The following is a 23979-nucleotide window of genomic DNA, read 5'->3' as shown; positions in this document are numbered from 1 at the left end:
TAAAAATTTAATCTAATGTTATCTAATTTTGAGTGAATGTTTATGTTTTGAGAGTGATACCATTATTTTTCACTTAATAATTCCTCTCTAGCTGAAATTCTCTGTCCTAAAATCTGTATGTTCTCTGCCCACCTCACCAGCCTTCCTTGACAGTTTGTTTATTCTTAAAAAAAATTATTTTAGGGGCGCCTGGGTGGCGCAGTCGGTTAAGCGTCCGACTTCAGCCAGGTCACGATCTCGCGGTCCGTGAGTTCGAGCCCCGCATCAGGCTCTGGGCTGATGGCTCAGAGCCTGGAGCCTGTTTCCGATTCTGTGTCTCCCTCTCTCTCTACCCCTCCCCCGTTCATGCTCTGTCTCTCTCTGTCCCAAAAATAAATAAACGTTGAAAAAAAAAATTAAAAAAAAAAATTATTTTAATGTTTATTTATTTTTGAGACAATGCGAGAGACAGAGTGCAAGCAGCAGAGGGGCAGACAGAGGGAGACACAGAATCTGAAGTGGGTTCCAGGCTCCGAGCTGTCAGCCCAGAGCCTCACACGGGGCTTGTACTCATGAACCGTGAGATCATAACCTGAGCCGAAGTCGGACGCTTAACCGACTGAGCCACTCAGGTGCCCCTACAGTTTGTTTATTCTTTTAAAAGAAAATCAAAAATTTCCCCAGCTTCATTGAGGTACAATTGACAAATAAAAATTGTATATATTTAGGTTCTACAATGTGATTTTTAAAAGGGGTACAATGTAATTATTTAATATGTATACACTGTGAAATGATTACCACAATAAAATTGATTAATATGTGGTGAGAACATTTTGGATCTATTCTCTTAGCAAATTTTGAGTATATAGTACAGTATTGTTAACTATGAACATCATGCTATATATTAGATCTTTAGAACTTGTTCATCTTCTAACTATAAGTTTGTACCCTTTATTGCTTTGGCACCACCTCCTCCAAGAAGCCTTCCCATTCCTTTCTTTTGTGCGTTTGTCTAGTTATCATAGCACTCATCATGCTGTATATGTATTATTTATATATATATATCTTTCTGAAGAGGCTGTAAGCAACTCGAAGTCAAGGATTAAGTCTTGCCTGTTTATCCTCAGCATGTCACATAATATTGAGAATGTAACAGGATTAGAGTAAGTGAATAAGAATAAATAAATCAATCAGTGAATGAGTCATACTGAGAAAATAAAAAAAGTTAAAAGTGAAAGATATTGAGTATTGTTAGGTTTTTATAATAGAACAGATAGAACAATGGGGCAAAAATGAAGTAGTATATTTATATTAGTGTTTGAATAAACTTAGAGCTGAAAATAGGCATCAAAGCAAGGTCTGTAAGCTTAAATTTGAAATTATCTGCATAGTTTTATAAGCATGGGCCTTTGTGCTTGTTTTACCAAATAATCGAAGTTATCTATGATTTTAAAAAGATTCACAACCATTGCTTTGGGAGGTTTGCATAAAAAAGTCAAGGACTAGGAACAGAGGAACCTATTATCCTGACAGGAAAACAATCACTAATCTGAGAAGAGATTTTAATTCTTTAGAGAAATGTTAAATCAGCCATAGAGAGAATCAAGCCAATGGGCAAGCCTGAAATATAGAAAGGTAAGGTAATTGTTTACTTAAATAAGACTTAAATAATTTATCTACTTAAGCTATGAAAAAAATCCTTATAAAGATGAAGATACTTATTTTCAAAGTGTCCAAAATAAATTAACACAACTTATCTAGGAAAAAGTAAATGAATAGAGTAAGGGAAAGTATATTTTGAAAAGAAAGAAAATATTTGCTTTTGTATTTCTTTTATGGCATTAATATAATTAAAAGAAGTAAAAGTTTCCTTTTATAAGAAATGAAAAAAACTAAAATATTAGGTGACAAAATGATTGTTTTCCCTGTTTTTCAAAATACTTTTACTAAAGTGAAAGTGAACAATAGGGGCATCATTCCATAAGTAGGTCACAGTGCTCCAGGGAGCTGTCCTTATGACTTATACTCCTGTGCTTTTAAAAATTATGACAATGATTCTATATTTAGTGCTTTTCCCTGTTTTAGTGAATCACCTCGAAAACATTTGGGACCTGTATGGCAACTACAGTGGATAGAACAAGATCGAGGTACAACAGGGGATGACAAAAGAGAAATACTAGTTTCTATATCAGCAGATGGAAGAATCTCCAAATGGGTTATACGGAAAGGACTGGACTGTCATGGTAAAAAGAATGTATACAAATACACATACATATCAAATTACCTTTCTCTTATTATGTGCTGACTTAAAATCCTAGTGAGCCATGAGTAAGAGGTGACAAATTTTAGTTTGGCTACATAAGAAAAAATATTGTACTTGCTCATTGTTTTTCTCATTGGTATTTGCTAGTTTTAAGTTAATCACATGCAAAAGATGGCAGAACTCATACTATTATTTGTAGGAGGGACATACATTATTATACAATACTTTTTCGTGTATTAAATAAGATATATGTTTTCTTCTTTAAATAAAGATTTGATGCGTTTGAAGCGAACTACTTCTAGCAGCAGCAAAAAGGGAGGGGAAAAAGAAAAGAAAGGTGAAGCTCTGATATCTCGACAGGCCCCTGGAATGTGTTTTGCTTTTCATCCTAAGGTAAATTATTCCAATCCATTATTCACTATTGCAAATGACAACTTCCAATAATTGAAATGTAGTAAGACATAAAGCAAGACAAAGGTTTAGCATGTTAATCAATATAGTGCCTCGTAGGTAAAAATAAAACAAACATAGACATAGCTGCCAAACTAAGGTGGAGAGGCACATTCCAGTTGGCTGTACTGTGTCTTTATCTGCTTTCTAGAGGAAAGGTCTATATTTCTGAGAAACTGTGGAAGGATTCTCTTTACAACTTCAAGTTTAACTTGAGTGCTTTGTCATTTTGATAGAAACCGAATCTACCATACAGTCCACTATTTCAATGTGAGTGGTGACTCTCATGATGATGAGGATTAGGAAGAATAGTTAAGTTCATGGTTATCAGGAAGAGAATCAAATCAAAGCACAGTTAATGAAATTCTACTTTTTCTAATTGTTTTTATCTGGAAGTACTTTGGAATCAGAAAACTCAGCAACTATGACAAACAAGGAAGCATATCCTATATATTTTTCCTTATATGTAACATGATCATCTTTTTTGTGACACCATCATCTACCTAATTATGCAAACCAAAATTTGAGCTTCTACTTTGTTCTACCCTATCAACCAAATGCTATTTAAGTATTATTGTCCTTTTAGTCCAAGCCTAGTACTGCTAATGTAGTTCAGGCCTTTACTGCATTTCATGTTTTCCACAGCTGTTGTGTTCCAACTGCTTTCACTCTCAAATTCTTGTAATCCACATTTCACCTTGATTCTAGAACAGTGCTTCTCAATGTGGGCAGGGAGGGGAATATTTTATCACCAGGGTATATTTCACAATGTCTTGAGATATTTTTGGTCGTTGCAGCTATAGGAGGTGGGACGTGGGAAGGAATGCTATTGGCATCTAGTAGGCAGAGGCCAGGGATACTGCTAAACATCCTACAGTGCACAAGACAACTTTTGCCCTCCTCTGCACAGAAGAAGGGGGAGAAGGGGAAGAGGAAGGAAAGGGGTACTGGGGGGAAAAAAGGAGAGGGGGAAGGGGCAGGAGAAAGGGAAGAAGAAGGGGAAAGAAAAGAAGGAAAAGGGGAAGGGGAGGGGAAGGGACTGGCCCAAAATATCAATGGTGCTGGGTTGAGAAATCCTAGTTTGTTATCCTAGAAATGTCCTTGGTGTGAGGAATTTGAGATGATCATATAGTGTGTAAATAAAGAGTTTACTTCTTTTCTAATCTGGTTACCTTTCCTTTCCTGTTTGTACTGGCCTGAACTTCCAGCACAATGATGAATGGAGGTAGTGAAAACAAACATCCCTCTCTTGTTTCTGATCTTAGGGAGAAAGTGTTCAGTCCTTTTACTATTAAGTATGATGTAAGCTGAGATTTTTTTGTAGATACAATTAATCACATTGAGGAGATCCCATTACTTTACTGTTTGTTGAGAGTTTTATCAGGAATAGATGCTAGGTTTTTGTCAAATGCTTTTTCTACATCTATTGAGATGATATATAGTTTTTCTTTTTAAGTTTGTTAATATGGTGAATAACATTGGTTTTTAAATGTTTATTTCTAAAATAAATTCCACCTGATTGTAATTTATACTTTTAATCTACTGTTGGATTTGATAGGCTTAAATTTTGTTTAGCAGTTTTCATCTTTGCTTATAAGGGATATCTATCTACAGTTTTCTTTTCTTATAATGTCTTTGTCTGGTTTTGATATTAGGGTAACCCTGTAGAATTAGTTGAAAAGTATTCCCTCTTTACTTTTTTGAAAGAATATGTATACAATTAGTATTATTTTTTCATTATGTGTTTGATGGGATTAATAAACTATCTGGGCCTGGAATTTCTTTTAGGAAGGTGTTTAACTTGTAACTAGAAATGCAAATTTTTACTAGATATAGGATTATGATTATTATTATTATTATTATCATCTATTTCTTCTTGAGTGCATTTTGATAATTTGTGTCTTTTAAGGAATTTATTTCATCTAAGTTATTAAACTTAGTGGCATCATAATAATTCCTTAGTATTCTTTAATAGATATTAAAATAGGTAGTGATGTCACCTCTTTAATTGCTACTGTTGGTAATTTGTGTTTCTTTTTTTCTTTAGTCTGGCTAGAAGTTTATCAATGCTATTGATCTCAAAGAACCAGCTTTTGATTTCTCTGAATTTCACGATTGTTTTTCTGTTTTCTATAAAACTGATTTCCACTTTGATCTTTATTTTCTTTCTTCTGCTTCAGTTTTATTTGCTCCTCCTTTTCTGGCTTCTTAAGGTGGAATCTGGGATCATTTATTTATGACTTTTCTTCTTTTGATGGAGGCATTTTTGCTATAACTTTTTCTCTAAGTACTGCTTTGGCAGCATCCCACAAATTCTAATATGTTGTATTTTCATTTTCATTCCATTCAGAATACTTTCTAATTTCTCTGATTTCTTTTTTGATTGATGGACTACTTAGTAGCATGTTATTTAGTTTTTAAATATTTGGGGTTTTTCAAGGATCTTTCTGTTTATTGATTTCTAATTTTAATTCCATCACGATCAGAGAACAAACTTTTAATAAAAATTAATAAACTGAACCCTTTTAAATTTATTGAAGCCCAGAATGTGACATTTACACATAAATGTTCCCTGTGCACTTGAGAAAAATGTGTATTCTGCTCTTGTTGGGTGGAGTATTCTATGAATGACAATCAGGTTAGGTTGGTTGAAGGTGTTCTCCAAGTTGACTATATCCTTGCTGATTTTCTGCCTACCTCTTCCATCAATTATTAACAGAGAGGCATTGAAGTGTCTGGGCATAATTATGGATTTGTCTTTTTTTTTTTTTTAACTGTAATTCTATCAGGTTTTGCTTTATGTAGCTTGAAGCTTTGTCTCAAGGATACAAATGTTTAGGATTGTTATGTTCTCTTGATTATTCAACTCTCTTATCATTTTAAAGTGGTTCATAACTGGTAATATTATTAACACTGAAATAATCTTAGCCCGATATTAATGTAACCACCTCAGCATTCTTTTAACCAGTGTTAACATGGTTTATTTTTTCTTTTTATTAAGTTTTTATTTAAATTCCAGTTAGTCAACATAGTTTCAGGTATAGAATTTAGTGATTCAACACTTACATACAACACCTGGTGCTAATTACAAGTGCCCTCCTTAATAGCCATCACCTATTTAACCCATCCCCCTACCCATCTCTTCTCTGGAAACCATCAGTTTGTTCTCTATAGTTACGAGTCTGTTTCTTGGTTTTTCTCTCTCTTCCCCAGCCATGTTTGTTTGTTGTGTTTATTAAATCATTTTCCATCCTTTTACATTTAACCTACTTGTATCTTGTATTTAAAATACATTTCTTGTTGGTAGCATATAGTTGGGTCTTGCTTTTTTATCCATCTTATAATTTCTGCCTTTTAATTGTGATATTTAGACCATTTACATTTAGTTTTATTTTGATATGGTTTGGTTTGAGTCTGTCATTTTGCTTCACTAGTTTATAGGTGATGGTGGGGTGGTGGTATAACATGTCTGGTCTCCTTGCCTGGAGGCCAGACTCTAAAGGGCTATCTCAACTCCAGAGCTTCTTGGAGGTTGGGCTGAGCCTTCTGTTGCAACTGCATCATAGTCAACTTAAATCTCTGCCCATTATTGTTTCTTTCAAAGAAATTATTCCTGAGAGAACTTCCCAATAAATCTGTTGCATGGAAATCTCAGAGTTTATATAGTGACAAGAATAACTCTAGACAGTGACCTTGAAGATCTCTACAGAAAGATAAACAACTTATAAATGGTGTTGGGATAATCATTGTTCATATAAAAATGGAATTAGATACCTACCCCTTCATAAACAAAGAACTTTTAGAAGAAAATATAGGAAAACTTTGCTATGACCTCAAAATAGGAAAACTTTCTTAAAGCACAAAAAAATGCTAAGTATATAAAAAAGTTATAATACTAACTACATCAAAATGAGAACTTCTGTTTATCAAAAGACACTAAAAAAGTAAAAGGTAAGCCATACACTTGGAGAAGATATTTGCAACATATGTAATAGACAAAGCATATATAATAGGATATATAAAGAACTTTTATATAAATCAATATGAAAATATTATGAGTAAAATAGTTAAGAGACATGAACAGAAGAGGAAATACAAATGGCCAGTAAACATAAAATGTGCTCAACCTTGTTAATATTCATATAAATGAATTCATATTCATATAAATGCATATACCATTAGGTATAATTTTATACCTAATACAATGGCAAAACTTAAGATTTCTAATGTAACCAACCATTGAAGAGAATATGGATCAAAGGGAACTTCTATATACTGCTGGATGTAAATTGGTTATGCTAGTTTGGGGGAAAATTATACTTTATTGTGTTGTTTAAACTGCTTATGTTCCATGATTTTGTAGTTGCATTCTTAAGTAGTGGTACATGCTAGAACAGTGTGTCTCAAATTTTAATGTACATACACATTATTTAGGGATCTTGTTAAAATGCAGATTCTGATTCAGTAGGTCTGGGGTGGGATCTGAGAGTTGACATCTCTAAAATGCTCCAAGATGATACTGACTCCACATACCCAGGACATAGAGCCTGACTTTCAGACCTTTAGACTATGACTTCACATTAGGAAATACACTTAAAATCTCTTTTTAGTACCTACATATGGTGTTACAAATGCTTAAGACTCCATTTAGTTCAATCTTTCATATCCAGCAAAAAATCATTTCTTCAGCATTATATACATGAATATTATAAAACGATGATAGAAAGTAAAAGACAACAGACAACTATTATCAAGATAGTTTTTCTAGTTTTGGTTCTTGAATTCATTTTAATAGATCTTGAGAGATCTGATTTTCTTTATTTTTTGAAGTTAACTTATTTTTGAGAGAGAGAGATTGAGTAGGAGAGGGACAGAAAGAGAGGGAGACAGAGGATCTGAAGCAGGCTCTGCACTGACAGCAGAAAGCCCAATGCGGGGCTCGAACTTATGAACTGTGAGATCATGACCCGAACCAAAGTTGCACCCTTAACCAACTGAGCCACCCAGGTGCCCCGAGGGATCTGATTTTCTATTTAGCACCTTTACTAATATATCACAAGCCAATACATTTTAATTTTTTGTGTTGTAGGATACAAATATCTATTTGGCTGGCACCGAAGAGGGTCATATTCACAAATGTTCTTGTTCATATAATGAACAATACCTAGAAACCTACAGAGGACATAAGGTTAGTTTAATTATAGTAGGTATGGAAAATTTATCTTTTAATATTTCTGAAAAAAATAGTATTTTTATACACACTACTTTTCACATGCCCTAAATTTACAACTTGAGTTAATAGTACGAATTGAATTAAGTACTGTCTTATATGGAAATCATCAATAACGTGTGGGACATTTTGTTTGGCTTCCAGGTGTTCTTGATTTTTTTCTTGCAAGTTATGGAAGTCACAATTTTTATTTGTTTCAGAAAGACTTTGCTTATGATAACATGCTGATTCCAAAGTAAAATTGTCTCTGGCATATACTTATTTTCTGTATCTTTTGTTCCATTTATGTTTTCTTCATTTTCTCCCTTATTTCTGTTTTTTAAAGTAATCCTTATACTTTTTAAAGTAAATAAGTATAATATGTATTAATATTTAGTTAGTATTGTAACAACTATATTTTTATGTTTCTGTATGGCATTATTTAGGGAAGATTCAATTTATGACCTTACTCTGAGCTAAAATAATACACAACAATGCATGGTACCTAAATCTTCTAGAAATCTTAGCATTTTTAATTTGTTGGTCAAGTTTAAAGTATGAGATGTTAACTATTACTTACCTATGTATTTTAATTTGTTTTTCTAATTCTAGGGTCCAGTGTATAAAATAGCATGGAATCCATTTTGTCATGATGTGTTCTTAAGCTGTTCTGCAGATTGGGGTGTTATTATATGGCAACAGGAGAATCCCAAGCCATTTTTGAGTTTTTATCCAACTACTTATGTTGTTTATGATGTTGCCTGGTCTCCAAAATCAGCCTATATATTTGCAGCCGCGAACGAGAGCAGAGTAGAGATTTGGCACCTTCACATCAGCACGTAAGTGTTAATGTTTTTCCTGGTGATATTTCTCATAGAAGCAGTTCAAACAAAATGATACCTAATAGTTTTGGTATTGGTTAGAGAGAATTGTGGTTACTTTAAAACAAGTAATAATTTACACTGTGAGAGTCCTTTATGAATAAAAGATATAGGCTAGGATGCTATATTCATTTTAATTACTTATGCGGTATGTAGTTTTAAAAATATTTAAATGAAAATAGGTTACCTTACTCATATCAAACTTTTACAGGAAGATATACGATATCATAGCTGCCTTGAATTCTTTTTCATTGCCTTGTTTTAGAAGAATGCAGAGAGGCAACTAACTGTGTTTAACTAAAGATTGTTTGCAATAAGACAAAGAAAGGGAACAAAATAATTATTTTTTATAATACTTATTCTCTTACCTTATTTTAAAATATATTCAAATGGCCATTCATTTAATTAAAAATTTTAATTTAAGGTGTGACACCAAAGTTATTAGAGGGTCATCTAGACCCATGTTTTCTTTTTAAAATGGAAATTCATACAATGCAGGAATAAAGTGTTTAATGATTCTATTTCCTCAGTTGGAAAATATTGTAGATTTTTATGTTAGTTTTTAGCAGAAGCATCAGGGCAATATATTTTTGCTTAAAATAAGTGATATAAAATTCAATGGGTTTATTCTTTTTAAAAAAAAAGCTTATTTATTTTGAGAGAGGGAGTGTGTGTAAGCAGAGGAGGAGTGGAGAAAGGGAGAACGAGAATCCAAGCATGCTCCACGCCATCAGCACAGAGCCTGATGTGGGGCTTGACCTCACAAACCTTGCAATCATGACCTGTCAGATACTTAACCAACTGAGCCACCCAGGTTCCCCTCAACGGGTTTATTCTTTTTTTTTTTTTTTTTAATTTTTTTTTTTCAACATTTATTTATTTTTGGGACAGAGAGAGACAGAGCATGAACGGGGTAGGGGCAGAGAGAGAGGGAGACACAGAATCGGAAACAGGCTCCAGGCTCTGAGCCATCAGCCCAGAGCCTGACGCGGGGCTCGAACTCACAGACCGCAAGATCGTGACCTGGCTGAAGTCGGACGCTCAACCGACTGCGCCACCCAGGCGCCCCTCAATGGGTTTATTCTTAATGACAATTTTTTTTATCCTAGAACTTAATCATATAGTAACTCTAAAATTTTGTCATGGCTTATACTATAAAATAGTTTGAATCCGAAACCAAGGATTATATCACAAAGCAACTTATTTTTGAGTATGAGATGACTAATGTATAAAATGACTACTTAACTCATCCCACCCCTGATTTTAATTTTTTGGTAAAACGATCACTCATCCCACCTCTGATTTTAATTATTTTTTTTTTTTTGGTAATACTGTAGATCTCAGGACATTTCTTTTTTGTGTGTGTGTTTATTTAGTTTTTGAGAGAGAGAGAGAGAGAGAGCGCACGCACACACACACGATTGGGGGAAGGGCAGAGAGAGAGAGAGGGAGACACAGAATCAGAAGCAGGCTCCAGGTTCTGGGCTGTCAGCACAGAGCCTGATGCGGGGCTTGAACTCACAGACGGTGAGATCATAACCTGAGCTGAAGTCGGACACTCAACCAAATGAGCCACCCAGGCACCCCAAGGACATTTCTTAAGAAGTATGCAAGTTGCTGCCTTTGGTTTTTTTGTTTTTTGTTTTAGTTTATTTATTTATTTTTGAGAGAGAGAGACAGAGCACAAGTGGGGAAAGGACAGAGAGAGAGAGACAGAATCTGAAGCAGGCTCTGAGTTGTCAGCGCAGGTCTCAAACACACGAACAGCAAAACCATGACCTGAGCCAAAGTTGGACACTTAACCCACTGAGCCACTCAGGTGCCCCTGGTTCTGTTGTTTTTTAAGGGTATCAGTGGATTGCTTTGGATGACAGGGAATTTAAAAAGTTCTTGTTCAAAATATTCTTTTATATTCCAGAGGTTCATTTGGGTCAAAATATCCTTCTATTAAAAGACATTTATTACTTAAGAAGTTGTATTACTCAGGGTTCTCCAGAGAAACAGTAGCAATAAAAAGAGAGAAAGAGATTTACTTTAAGCAATTGGCTCACATGATTGTGGGGCCTGGCAAGTGCCAAGTCTGAACTATAGGCTGGCGGGCTAGAATTTCCATCAGGAAATTCCATCTTGCAATTCCGTCAGTCCATCTTGCAATCTTGAGTCTGAAGGCAGTCTGGAAGCAGAATTTTATTCTACTTTGGGGAACTCAGTCTTTTCTCTTAAGGTCTTCAACACATTGGATAAGGTCTGCCTACATTATGGAGCATAATGTGCTTTATTCAGATTCTACTCATCTGCATGTTTATCACAACTAAACAAAATACCTTCACAGCAAAGTGTAGACTGGTGTTTGACCTTATGAACAACTGAGTACCATAGACTAGCCAAGTAAATACATAAAGTTAACCAGCACAGGAGTTTAAATTTATGAGTTCGCCTCTTTTTTTTTTAAGCTTATTTATTTATTTTGGAGAGAGAGAGAGAGCATGAACAGAGGAGAGATGGAGAGAGGAGAGAGAGACAATCTTAAACAGGCTCCACGCTCAGCATGCAGCCTGACACAAGGCTTGATCCCACAACCATGAGACCATGACCTGAGCCAAAAGCAAGAGTCGGATGCTCAACTGACTGAGCCATTCAGGCGCCCCATGAGTTCACATCTTAATTGTGACTTGCTTGAATTTATTTAGTCGAAATTTGTTCACTAAAGAAGTGAAAGTTTTGACTGAATAAGGAGTAGAGAAACAGTTATTTTGACTTTGGAAATTTACTTAAAAAGTTTATTTTTGTTTTATTTTTGTCACATGAAATCACAAAAAAAAATCTCAGACTTTTCTTAATCTGTATATAAGAATATGTTAACAACAAATACATTTACAAATAAAATATTTTATTACAGTTTGGATCCTCTGATTGTGCATGTTGCTAACCCCGGAATCAAGTTCACAACTGTCCTCTTTGCCAAACAAACAGATTGCCTTCTGGTGGGTGATAGTGATGGACAGGTTGGTGTGTATGAACTGAGAAATATGCCTGCTGCTTTGGATTCTGGCTGGGTAAGACTCAAAAATTATATGTCATTTAATAATTTTAGTTATAATTTTGTGTCATACAAGGAATTTACGTTTCTTAGATATCTTAAGTGTGGTGCAATGGAAAGAACATAAATCCCAGGAGTTGTTACCTACTAGCATGGTATCTACTAGGCTTATTTTCTTTGAGCCTCATGTTTTTTCTCTGTAATATGAACACAATAATGTTGTAGCATAATAATTGTAAATGTTATATGGAATAACTTAAAATTGTGCTTAATATACTGTTGGGATTTAATAATTGTTGAATATAGCTGAAGAAGTTTACTGCAAATATTCAAAGACTTTTACAAGAAATTATAATATTTTAGATATTATCCAATGTTCCCAAAATAGGCATTTGTTTTTGTTTCTGTAGTGTTATCCTATTCCCTTACTCTGATATTCAGAACTAAAAGGCAACTGATGGAAAGGGAGAAGATATTTGCATATGACATATTGGTTAAAGGGTTAGTATCCAAAATCCATACAGAACTTATCAATCTGAACACCCACAAAACAAATAATCCAGTGAAGAAATGGGCAGAAGACGTGAACAGACATTTCTCCAAAGAAGACATCCAGATGGCTAACAGACACATGAAAAGATCCTCAACATCACTCATCATCAGGGAAATATAAATCAAAACCACAATGAGATACCACCTCACACCAGTCAGAATGGCTAAAATTAACAACTCAGGAAAAAACAGATGTTGATGAGGATGTGGAGAAAAGGGAAAACATTTGCACTGCTGGTGGGAATGCAAACTGTGCACTCTGGAAAACAGTATGTTGGTTCCTCAAAAAATTAAAAGTAAAACTACCCTACGACCCAGCAATTGAACTACTAGGTATTTATCCAAAGGATACCAAAATATTGATTTGAAGGGACACATGCATCCTAATGTTTACAGCAGCACTATCAATAATAACCAAATTATGGAAAGAATCCAACAGTGCATCGACTGATGAATGAATAAAAAAGATGTGGTATGCGCGCGCGCACACACACACACACACACACACACACATACACACTGGAATATTAGAGATGAAAAAGAACGAAATCTTGCCATTTGCAACAATGTGGATAGAATTAGAGTGTATTATGCTAAGTAAAAGAAGTCAGTCAGAGAAAGACAAATATATGATTTCACTCATATGTAGAATTTAAGAAACAAAACAGATAAACATAGGGAAAAGGAAGGAAAAATAAAAGAGAGGGAAGCAAACAATAAGAGACTTTTAAATACAGAGAACAAACTGAGGGTTGCTAGATGGGGGTGGGCTAAATGGGTTATGGGCATTAAGGAGGGAACTTGTTGCGATGAGCACTAGATGTTATATGTAAGTGATGAATCACTAAATTCTACTCCTGAAATCATTATTACACTATATGTTAACTAGCTTGGATTTAAATTTTTAAAAAAGGGAAAAAAAATAAAGAAAAAAGAAAAAAAATATGAAAACTTTGTTGTAAAACTTTGACAAGCAATCAGTATCACTAGATTATTATTATCACTACCTATTATTTTTAAGGTAGCTTTTCAATTTTTTATTTTTAATGTTTAAATATTATTTTATGGAGTAATCTGGTATATATTACCATGAATATGATAAACAAGTTAAAATATTAAAACATGCATGAATCAATAAGGAAAAAACACTTGGGGCACCTGGGTGGCTCAATCAGTTAACCGTTTGACTTCAGCTCAGGTCATGACTTGCAGACTGTGAGTTCAAGCCCTGCGTCAGGCTCTGTGCTGACAGCTCCAAACCTGGAGCCTGCTTGGGATTCTGTGTCTCCCTCTCTCTGCCCCTCCCTTGCTCATGCCTCTGTGTCTCTCTGTCTCTCAAAAGTAAATAAATGTTAAAAAAATAAAAATAAAGGGGCACCTGGGTGGCTCAATTGGTTGAGCATCCGACTTCAGCTCAGGTCATGATCTCACAATTCGTGGGTTCAAGCCCTGCATCAGGCTCTGCGCTGACAGCTCAGAGCCTGGAGCCTGCTTCAGATTCTGTGTCTCCCCCTCTCTCTCTCTGCCCCTTCACCGCTCATGCCTTCTCTGTTTCTGTCTCTCAAAAATAAATAAACATTAAAAAAATAAATAAAAATCAAAAAAATAAGGCAAAAACACTAAGACTACAATAGAAGACTGGGTAATGGTCAGGAACAGTTCATTCACAAAAAAACGACTAGTAAATATATTTTAAAATTAAACCTCATTGATAAATGAAGAAATAAAAATGTATTACCTTAAATTAAAATGTGATCACATTCTCATATACAAAATTAACAGTTTTTTTTTTATATTTAATAGGTGTACTCAGTACTAGCAAACATTTGATAAGACAGTTTTTCTCTTGTACAGAAAAATGTTGGAATAGAATTGGGTATAACTTCTTTGGAAGCAATTTGGCAATCTGAACCAAGACTGTCATGCCTCTGGAATTCTATTCTATAGAAATATTCATAAAGGCAATCAAATAAATTAATTATAGCATAATTTGTAATGGGATAAGAAAAGAAAAAGAAAGAAAAAGAAAATAATCGAAATATGCAACCAGATGGAAATGTGGCCAGGAAAGTCAGCAGTGTTGATTATATTTGGGTCACATACTGTAGCAAGTGGAGTTTTATCCCAACTATATAGACTGTAAATGTTAGATAGATAGATAGATAGATAGATAGATAGATAGATAGACAGATAGATGCTTGCTTAGGACTTTGTACTTGTCATTTCTCATATCTAACATCCAGAGTTTGATCGTCTCGGTACTTCAAGTTTTTGCTCAAATATCAGTCACTATCTGCATGAAATCTTCCTGGATACCTTATTTAAAATTGAATCTCTACTCTCACCTACACTTCTTATCTCGTACTTTTCCATGACTTATTTTTCGTAATATTTATCTTTGAATGTACCATATTCTTTATTGATTTTGTTAATTGCCTGTCTCCCACAGGTAGGACATAAGCCACTTGTAAATAGTGAATTTTGTCTCTTTTGTTCGTAAAAACAAAGTTTCTTTTTCTTTAAATTTTTTTTTCAACGTTTTTTATTTATTTTTGGGACAGAGAGAGACAGAGCATGAACGGGGGAGGGGCAGAGAGAGAGGGAGACACAGAATCGGAAACAGGCTCCAGGCTCTGAGCCATCAGCCCAGAGCCCGACGCGGGGCTCGAACTCACAGACCGCGAGATCGTGACCTGGCTGAAGTCGGACGCTTAACCGACTGCGCCACCCAGGCGCCCCATAAAGTTTCTTTTTCTAAAATGCATGTTTCCTTACATCATAATTTTAGTCTGTTCTGAGAAGTGCAACATTAATGGCTTATTTTTTCATGATGTAAACATTTTAATATTTTTAATTTCTCTCATATTCACTGAGTATATAATACCTTTTAGGGTAGTGAGATGTTTATGCCCACACTTGTTTATGATATACAGCTCAACAGCCAGAAGGAACTAGAGAATTCTATTCTTTATTCAAGTCTTTCAAAAACATTAAAATGGATCAAAATATATAGTTAATAGTAATCTTTTTCTTCTTTACTTATCCCTCAAATCCTAAATATAGCATCAAGGCCTAAATCCATTGCTTTCTATCCCTGTAATTCCATCAGTTCCATCCCACAAAAGCTCTAAGAACTCGTCCACAAATTCTAAATTGGGGCAGTGGGGAGAAGGAGTTGCATTATTTAAAAATCTTTGTTGGTGTGTATTGGGTTGGTGGTAGCAAAGAAACATGAGCATTAGCATGTTGATTCTTTTTATCACATATGTCTATAGTACCTGTTAAAGATGACAATAATTCATCAATATAAACTATAATATTTTGTATACATGTCTTTCTTACTAGTTTGAGCTACTTGGAAACTTGTATATTTAAGTGTTAGCACAGGGCTAGCACATGCTAGGTACTAAGCAAATATTGAAAAATGAACAAACACACTTAGACACAAAAGACACATGGTTTCTAAGAAAGGAACAATATATGCACACAAATATAATCAAGTCATAAAGACCAAAATAACAAAGAAACTCCTATAGAAGCACAGAGTAGGAAAATTGACTTTTGAAAGGAGAACGGGAAGAAAGAAAGGAAAACGTAGGTGAATACTTTGGGGAAGACTTTCACACAGGAGATTAAATTTTAACTGTGTTTTGAAGGATTAGAAATTTTCTTTGCAGGGGCACCTGGGTAGCTCAGTTGGTTAACTGACCGACTCATGGTTTCGGTTCAGGTGATGATCTCGTGAGATCCAGCCCTGCATCAGGATCTGTGTTGACAGCATGGAACCTGCTTGAGATTCTCTCTTTCCTTCTCTGTCTGGCCCTCCCCTGCTCGTGGTCTCTCTCTCCAAATAAATAAATAAACTTGAAAAAAATGGAAATTTTCCTTGCAGATAAGCGAGTAGAGCTGTTATTTCAGAGTGAGGGAAAGGCCTGAGCAAAGATACAGAATTAGAAAGGTCCATGACATTTTGAGGAAATGGTGAGTAGACTTTTTTGACTGGTAAAGAGATTGCTTGAGAGACAAGTGGCAAAAGGGCCTGTTGGGTCATTTGCCATGATCCGGAATTTGATCCTTATTTTCTAGAAAATAGAAAGCCATTCCCTATCTCACATTTTGTACAATGGTGAACTCCAAATGAATTAAAGATTGAAAAATAAAACAAACCACTGGAAGAAAATGTAGGATGATGTCTTAATGATCTAAAGACAAAGACAGATTTTAAAAAGACCAAAAAAAATCTCCTAATTTTTTTCATGTTTTTCCTGTTTCCTTATCTGGGTATAATTTTGGTACCAGAATCAAAGGTTGTTAGAAACATTAAAATAGTTAATAGGTACAAAGTGGTTAGAACTGGTACTGGGACATAGTAAGTTCTCAATAAACCTCAAATATTTTTTCTATGACTATTATGTCAAAATTAACACTTTTTGTTCAGGATTCCATATGCTAAGTTAAAAGAAACAGATTAGAAGAAGAAATTTCTAAGATTATAAAAGACATAATGTCCAGTATGTATAAATAACCCCTATTAAACAATAAGAGCAATTCAATGTTTTGAATGGGCAAATGTATAAAATACTAAATCATAGGAGAAAAACTGGAATATTAATTCTCTCTAGAAATGGAGAAATATACAATTGAAATTATACAAGATACCAGTTCAAATTGATTGGATTTACAAAAATGAAAATATTAGCCAGGATTAAGTATTAGCAAAGTTGTAGGGAAATAGGAGCTCTTATGCAAGGGTCATGGGAATATGAATTAGCATAGCCTCTTTTTTTAATGTTTTATTAATTTTTTTTTTTGAGAGAGAGACACAGAGTACGAGAGGTGGGAGACACACAGAGAGAGGAAGACACAGAATCTGAAGCAGGCTCCAGGCTCTGAGCTGTCAGCACAAAGCCCGATGCAGGGCTCAAACTCAGGAACTGCAAGATCATGACCTGAGCCAAAGTTGGACACTTAACTGACTGAGCCACCCAGGTGCCCCTAGCATAGCCTCTTTGGAGAGAGATTCAGTAAAACTTAGAATTCAAATACCATACAAGGCAGTGATACCATAGAGAATGTCTTGCACATGTTTATTTGGACACACGTATAAGGTATCAATGTGAGTTCTTTCTTCCTTTTTTCCTTTGTGTTTAATGTTTCTTTTGTACATGGAGATGATTATTCAGTCAACTTTTGCTTAAAATGTTCACATTCAAATGTGCTATAAAGTTTTTTAAAAATCTTAGTTTACCTGAAGTTTTCCTGAAGTTCTTACATTTAGATAATACATTTTATTATTCTGTTTATAAGTCTAGCAGATTTTTTAATATGAAATTTATTGTCAAACTGGTTTCAAGTCTAGCAAATTTAATACACACTTTCAATAAGCTTTTGTAACAAATTTCTTTAAATCCTCTAAATTTACTTTATAACTTTAATATAGTGTTTTAAGTACTCCAATCATCTTATGGACAAACAAATCTGATGCTTAAGGAATTCTTATTAATTTAATAAATTTTAAATGTTGAATATGATGAATCTTAAATTTTCTTAAATGTTCCAATGCTTTTTATAAATGAATAGTATTTCAATCTATGATTACAAGTCTAAATCAATTACCCAATTACACATTTAAATTAGAATCACAAATTTATTTGCTAGACAATCTAATAATAGCGAATACTCTTACATAGAATGAATATTTAAAATACCAAATATATACAAGTTCCTTAATACAAAAATATTAAAATTATCGGTTTGATTTGCTGCATTATTTCTATACACAATTATTATTCTTCTCAGGGTAAAAATAGGTTTTCCAATAAAGAAACAAATAAAGCATCCCAAGTAGTTTTGGAGATGATTTTCTCAACTGGCTGACACGCATATTGACTATGGACATTTAAGGAGATGTTTCGTGCCAGGCTGAGCCCTGCTTTATAGTTGATTTGTCCATGCCCTCCATATGGAATGGTCTCAGAGCCCATGTCTCCTGAAGTCTACTTACCTATTACCCATGTCCTCTATCTTCTCATGGAAGTCTGCAACCCTGAATGTGCTGCTGCATCACTTTATTGATTTCAAGTTATTTATTTACTGTGTCATTAACTCTAAGTTACTATACTTTTCCTATCTGGTAAGATTACAGTCTTTATGGATGTTTAAATGTTATGTTTGGATTCTATATATCTCCCAGGGTTTTGTTTAATTTGTTAGTAGTGGTCTGAAAGACATGTTCATAACAGCCTTATTTCTATAGTGATAAATTGGAGACAACCTAAATGATCATCAGTGAAACACTGGATAAATAAAATATGGCACATTCACATGAGTCACTGTAATACAGAAGTTTAAATAATATGTATTTTGGGGCACCTGGGTGGCGCAGTCGGTTAAGAGTCCGACTTCAGCCAGGTCACGATCTCGCGGTCCGTGAGTTTGAGCCCCGCGTCGGGCTCTGGGCTGATGGCTCAGAGCCTGGAGCCTGTTTCCGATTTTGTGTCTCCCTCTCTCTCTCTGCCCCTCCCCCGTTCATGCTCTGTCTCTCTCTGTCCCAAAAATAAATAAAACGTTGAAAAAAAAATTTTTTTTAAAAATAAATAAATAATATGTATTTAAAAGTCTCAATATGACAAATTTTGAATAAATCTTTAAAAATGTGTTGAGTGATAAAAGTAAACTGGAGAAAGATAAGTACAGTATGTTATGATTTATGTAAGATTATTTAAACACAAGTATAAAAGCTGTGTTCTTAGTGGATGTGTTTATAGTTAGTAAAAGTATGGAATATAGATTGGAATATAGAAGAAAAAGATTTCATTTTGGTGTTTGATTTGAATTGATGAGAGACATCTTTTTCCTTTTCAAGTTTTTAAATTTAAATTCCAGTTAGTTAAATACACTGTAATATTAGTTTCAGGTGTAGAATTTAGTGATTCAGCACATCCCTACAACACCTGGTGCTCATCACAAGTTCGCTCCTTAATCCCCATCGCCTATTTAACCCATCCCCACTCATCTCCCCTCTGGTAACCATCAGTTTGTTCTTCATAATTAAGAGTCTGTTTCTTGGTTTGCCTCTCTCTTATTTTCCTCTGTGCTTGTTTGTTTTGTTTCTTAAATTCCACATATGAGTGAAATCATATGGTATTTGTTTTTCTCTGACTGACTTATTTCACTTAGCATAATCCTCTCTAGCTCTATCCATATTGTTACAAATGGCAAGATTTTCTTCTTTTTTATGCAAACTTGTGCAGCCACTCTGGAAAACAGTATGGAGGTTCACTCAGAAATGAACCCGACAATCCAACAATTGCACTACTAGGTATTTACCCAAAGAAAACAAAAATTTGAAGGGATACATGCACCCCAATGTTTATAGCAGCATTATCTACAATAGCCCAATTATAGAAACAGCCCAAATGTCCATTGACTGATGAATGGATAAAGAAGATGTGATGTATATACACACACACACACACACACACATTAGAGACATCTTTTATTTTGAGCAGTATGCTTTGCAAGCAGAAGGCTAAGTTGAGAGTCTGAACATTTTTTTTTTTAATTTTTTTTTTCAACGTTTATTTATTTTTGGGACAGAGAGAGACAGAGCATGAACAGGGGAGGGGCAGAGAGAGAGGGAGACACAGAATCAGAAACAGGCTCCAGGCTCTGAGCCATCAGCCCAGAGCCCGACGCGGGGCTCGAACTCACGGACCGCGAGATCGTGACCTGGCTGAAGTCGGACGCTTAACCGACTGCGCCACCCAGGCGCCCCTAGAGTCTGAACATTTTTGACAAACATTTGTGTGTGTGTGTGTGTGTGTGTGTGTGTGTGTGTGTGTATGTACGTGTGTGTGTGTGTGTGTGTGTGTGTGTGTGTATGTACGTGTGTGTGTGTGTGTGTGTGTGTGTGTTAATGATTTCAGTGCTGGTGAGGAAAATTTTCTTGTAAGAAATATATTCCATACATTAATAAATAAATACAGTTTTCTAATACAAATATGTCTTTCATACTTTTGGTCATGATATTTTAAAACTTCAGTGTTATTCTTCTAGGAGATTCAAGAAAAACCTATTAATCAGATTTTATGTTACTTACAGACAAACTCAAGCTTACCTGATACATCTCTTCCTGAACTTTTCAGAGAATTATAATGACATAGTAATTTGAAGTCTCAAAGTAATTAATGTCAAACCATTATTTCCTATTAAGATATCTTATCAAGTAACATTATGTCCTATAATTTCTCCATTAATTTTAACCAAGAGTGAATTAAAATTTTGGAAGGCTTATGTTTTCATTCTATAGGAAAGGTGCATACCAAATTTATAATAAAGACTGCCTCTGAGAAGTGAAGGATGCAGGAATAGAAGAATTAGGGATAAGTACCAAGGGGACTTCAACAGGGATACGTGTTTTACAAAGGCAAAGTACCAGATAACACTTGCACCAAGCGTGCTGGAGCAGGGCCCATTGGAGAAAACCCATGGAGATATTCCAAGGACCATGGTATACGTATAGAACCATGACTCCCGCTCACCTCCACATTGTTCAGCACCCACTGTGGCCTTACACAGCAAGAGAAGAACTTTGATCCTAGGGCTGTGCATGTTTTAAGTTAAATAATTTCTGAAACTCTGGCAGCTCCCTGATGTGTCCAAGGACCAGAATATTATTGTGATATGACACAGTAGGACATTGGCTCCTGCCCTGTCCTACCAACCAGGGTATGTGGTTTAGGGTAATATCAGCCTGATGCCTGGTGTGAACAGGGGTATAGGGTCCAAGCTTTGCAATGGTAACTTTGTGATGTAGCCAGCTGCCAACGGGACTTACCACCACCTTAGCATTATTGTTTGTTGAAGGACCACCTCCTCTCCTGGTGTGATGTGGTTGGTTGCTGGGGGCCTCAGTCTTGTGTCGAACAGAATTATAGTTTAAGTACTTGGCAGAAGCTAATTCCAGTGGGACATTGCACAAAGTGACTTTTTTTTTTTTTTTTTTCTGGAGGCAGCCTATGGAGAATCACTCCTGGATACTATTTCTATTCTTATGTTTCAGTATATAAATGTTTGCCATCTCTTTCTCTGTACTTTGGGTATTTACATATAGACTCTTCATTCATTCAACAAACATCTAAGTATGGACTATGTGACAGGGTCTGTTTTGGGGGCTAAGAATTTAACAGTGAATAAATTAGAGTAGTGATCTGCTGTGTTAGCCCAAGTGAAAGACTGAAGTAGAAAGAGACGGATTTGAGAAGCAGCTTGGCAACTGATTTTGTGTCAGGACCTGAAGAGTGGGGAATGTCATCCTTAGTATAGGCTAAAAGACAGGACTGACTTATGTAATATGATCTAAGGTGTTTATAACTATTTAGAGTTTTGTAAAACTCTTTTATATACATTAGTTCATTCAACTCTTGAAATAATTTTTAGAAGTGGTTGTTGATATTTCTATTATCCATTCAAGGAAACTAAGATTCCCAGATATTAGTGACTTTTTAAAGATCCCTTTACTGTGAAAGGTGAGAAAATTCTGGTCTTCTGCTTCCAACCCCCAACTTTTCACAATATCTTTGTATTATATTATATTATATTATATTATATTATATTATATTATTTGTTGTTTCAAGTTGTTTTTAAATATTATTTTCACCTAATCTGAAGGAATTACACGACTTTATTTTTCTTAAGTTAATTTACTTATTTTGAGAGAAGCAGGTAAGGGGCAGAGAGACAGGGAGAGACAGAATCCCAAGCAGGCTCCATGCCATCAGCTCAGAGCCCAGTGTGGGCCTCGAACTCAGGAACTATGAGATCATGACCTGAGTCAACATCAAGAGTCAGATGCTTAACCAACTGAGCCACCCAGCGCCCCTATTGTTTCAAGTTTTTATTTAAATTCCAGGTGGTTAACATAGAGTGTAATATTAGTTTTATGTGTAGAATTTAATTCACAGTATCTTTCTTAAAAACTTACCTACCGGGGCGCCTGGGTGGCTCAGTCGGTTGGGCGGCCGACTTCGGCTCAGGTCATGATCTCACGGTCCGTGAGTTCAAGCCCCACGTCGGGCTCTGTGCTGACAGCTCAGAGCCTGGAGCCTGTTTCAGATTCTGTGTCTCCCTCTCTCTGACCCTCCCCCGTTCATGCTCTGTCTCTCTCCATCTCAAAAATAAATAAACGTTAAAAAAAATTAAAAAGAAAAACCTACCATCTTTGGTTTCATCCTCTTACAGATTATCATTTTACCCCTTTAGTGTAAGATTGTTATTATTAAATTAAATACAAAATCCACATTGGAATTCAGGTCTTCAGCTGTCTCTAAATCAAGCACTATAGGTCAGGAAAGAGTTTAAGATATCATTAAGATCACAAGCTATTTTACAGATGAGAAAACTGAGGTTTACATATTAAGGCTACACAGGAGCTGCCAAAATTGTCGCTCAACTGAATCCTTATTGTTTATCAAACTTCTTTAAAAGAGTCCTCCATTGGAAAAAGTAGGTTTATACTAGGAAGTAACCGTTACTATTTAAACTTACCTTGGTTTGTTTCCTTTTTACGATCTTATTGGATGCTCTTTATATGTATCACTAACTTATAAATTTCAAATAGCATTTTAAAGACCCCTTTACCTCTTAATTTATATTTTATTGCATTGTAATTGTTTGGCTTTTTCTTTTCAGGGAGATGTAATAGATATTTTGATTGGATCCAAGTCAAAACAACCAGGATAATTCATCATTACTAATACCTTCTCTTGTTGCTGTTTAAAGAAAAAGAAACAGTGTTTAATATCCAGTAGTCCAATTTGTATGCAGTAAGCTGGGATTTTGATGTTAGAAAATGATATTTGATGTATAACTTACATTTCAACTTAACATAAACTTAATAAACTTTTATTTCAGAGATATGTGATCTAGGCTTAATTGTAAGAGTTTTTTTTGGGATTTTCTTAACATTTTTAGTCATATTCCAAGTACATATAATCACATATGTGTACTTACAAAATCTCCAAATAGGTTAGAAAATTATTCCATTGGAAGCAAAACTTTGAAATTATTAGAATTACTTAAACCAAAATCTTTACAAGATGAAGTTTCATAGAATTTCAGGTCTGCTTTCCAAGATCTGTTTTCTAAAGTTTATGAATTATGCATGTGTTAGTGTTAGGAGAATACTGGATTTTCACATCCAACTTCATTTACGTTATATTTTTTATGTTTTCACACCCAACTTTAAATCAGAATTTTATCCTCTTAGATTTGCGAGCGGAAGCTATTGAACTTTGTTAGACTATCTGACAAGCAAACAACATGACAGCAAATGTCAAAATTGCATCGTTTAGCCAGCAGGCATCACACTCCCAATTCAGTGAGAAGAGTTAGTCTGGGACACATCAGGGCACCCTCCTCTGCATGCCCCAAATTGGCTCTGGGTTTTAAGCCCAGACTTAAGTGGGCCCAGAGAGAAAATAGAGAGTCCTTTATCTATAGTTGGCATCAGAATGTTATCTTATGAAGGGTTCTAGAGCTAGCTTGTAGAAATAGGAGAGTGGGAGGTAACAACTCCTCCAAACAGATTGCTAACAGCCTATTC

General features: G+C 35.0%; 1 protein-coding gene across 4 annotated transcripts in view; it reads left to right on the top strand.

Moving 5' to 3' along the window:
• The window catches only part of DNAI4 (dynein axonemal intermediate chain 4), an 86032-nt gene extending 62734 nt beyond the window's left edge, over positions 1 to 23298 (top strand). For all 4 annotated transcript variants that reach the window (XM_086717230.1, XM_086717231.1, XM_086717232.1 and 1 more), the window contains 6 exons: positions 2065 to 2222; positions 2514 to 2635; positions 7782 to 7880; positions 8514 to 8740; positions 11682 to 11838; positions 23067 to 23298. In XM_086717230.1, the coding sequence (XP_086573356.1) occupies positions 2065 to 2222; positions 2514 to 2635; positions 7782 to 7880; positions 8514 to 8740; positions 11682 to 11838; positions 23067 to 23117 (814 nt within the window). In that variant the 3' untranslated portion in view covers positions 23118 to 23298. The remainder of the gene's footprint in view (positions 1 to 2064; positions 2223 to 2513; positions 2636 to 7781; positions 7881 to 8513; positions 8741 to 11681; positions 11839 to 23066) is intronic.
• Positions 23299 to 23979: the final 681 nt, after the last annotated feature.

The sequence above is a fragment of the Puma concolor genome, chromosome C1 (assembly GCF_028749965.1).
Source record: "Puma concolor isolate L17-30 chromosome C1, mPumCon1.1.hap2, whole genome shotgun sequence".
Classification (NCBI taxonomy): Eukaryota; Metazoa; Chordata; class Mammalia; order Carnivora; family Felidae; genus Puma; species Puma concolor.
Note: the sequence above shows the minus strand (reverse complement) of the source record. Positions and strands in the feature narration are given on the sequence as shown.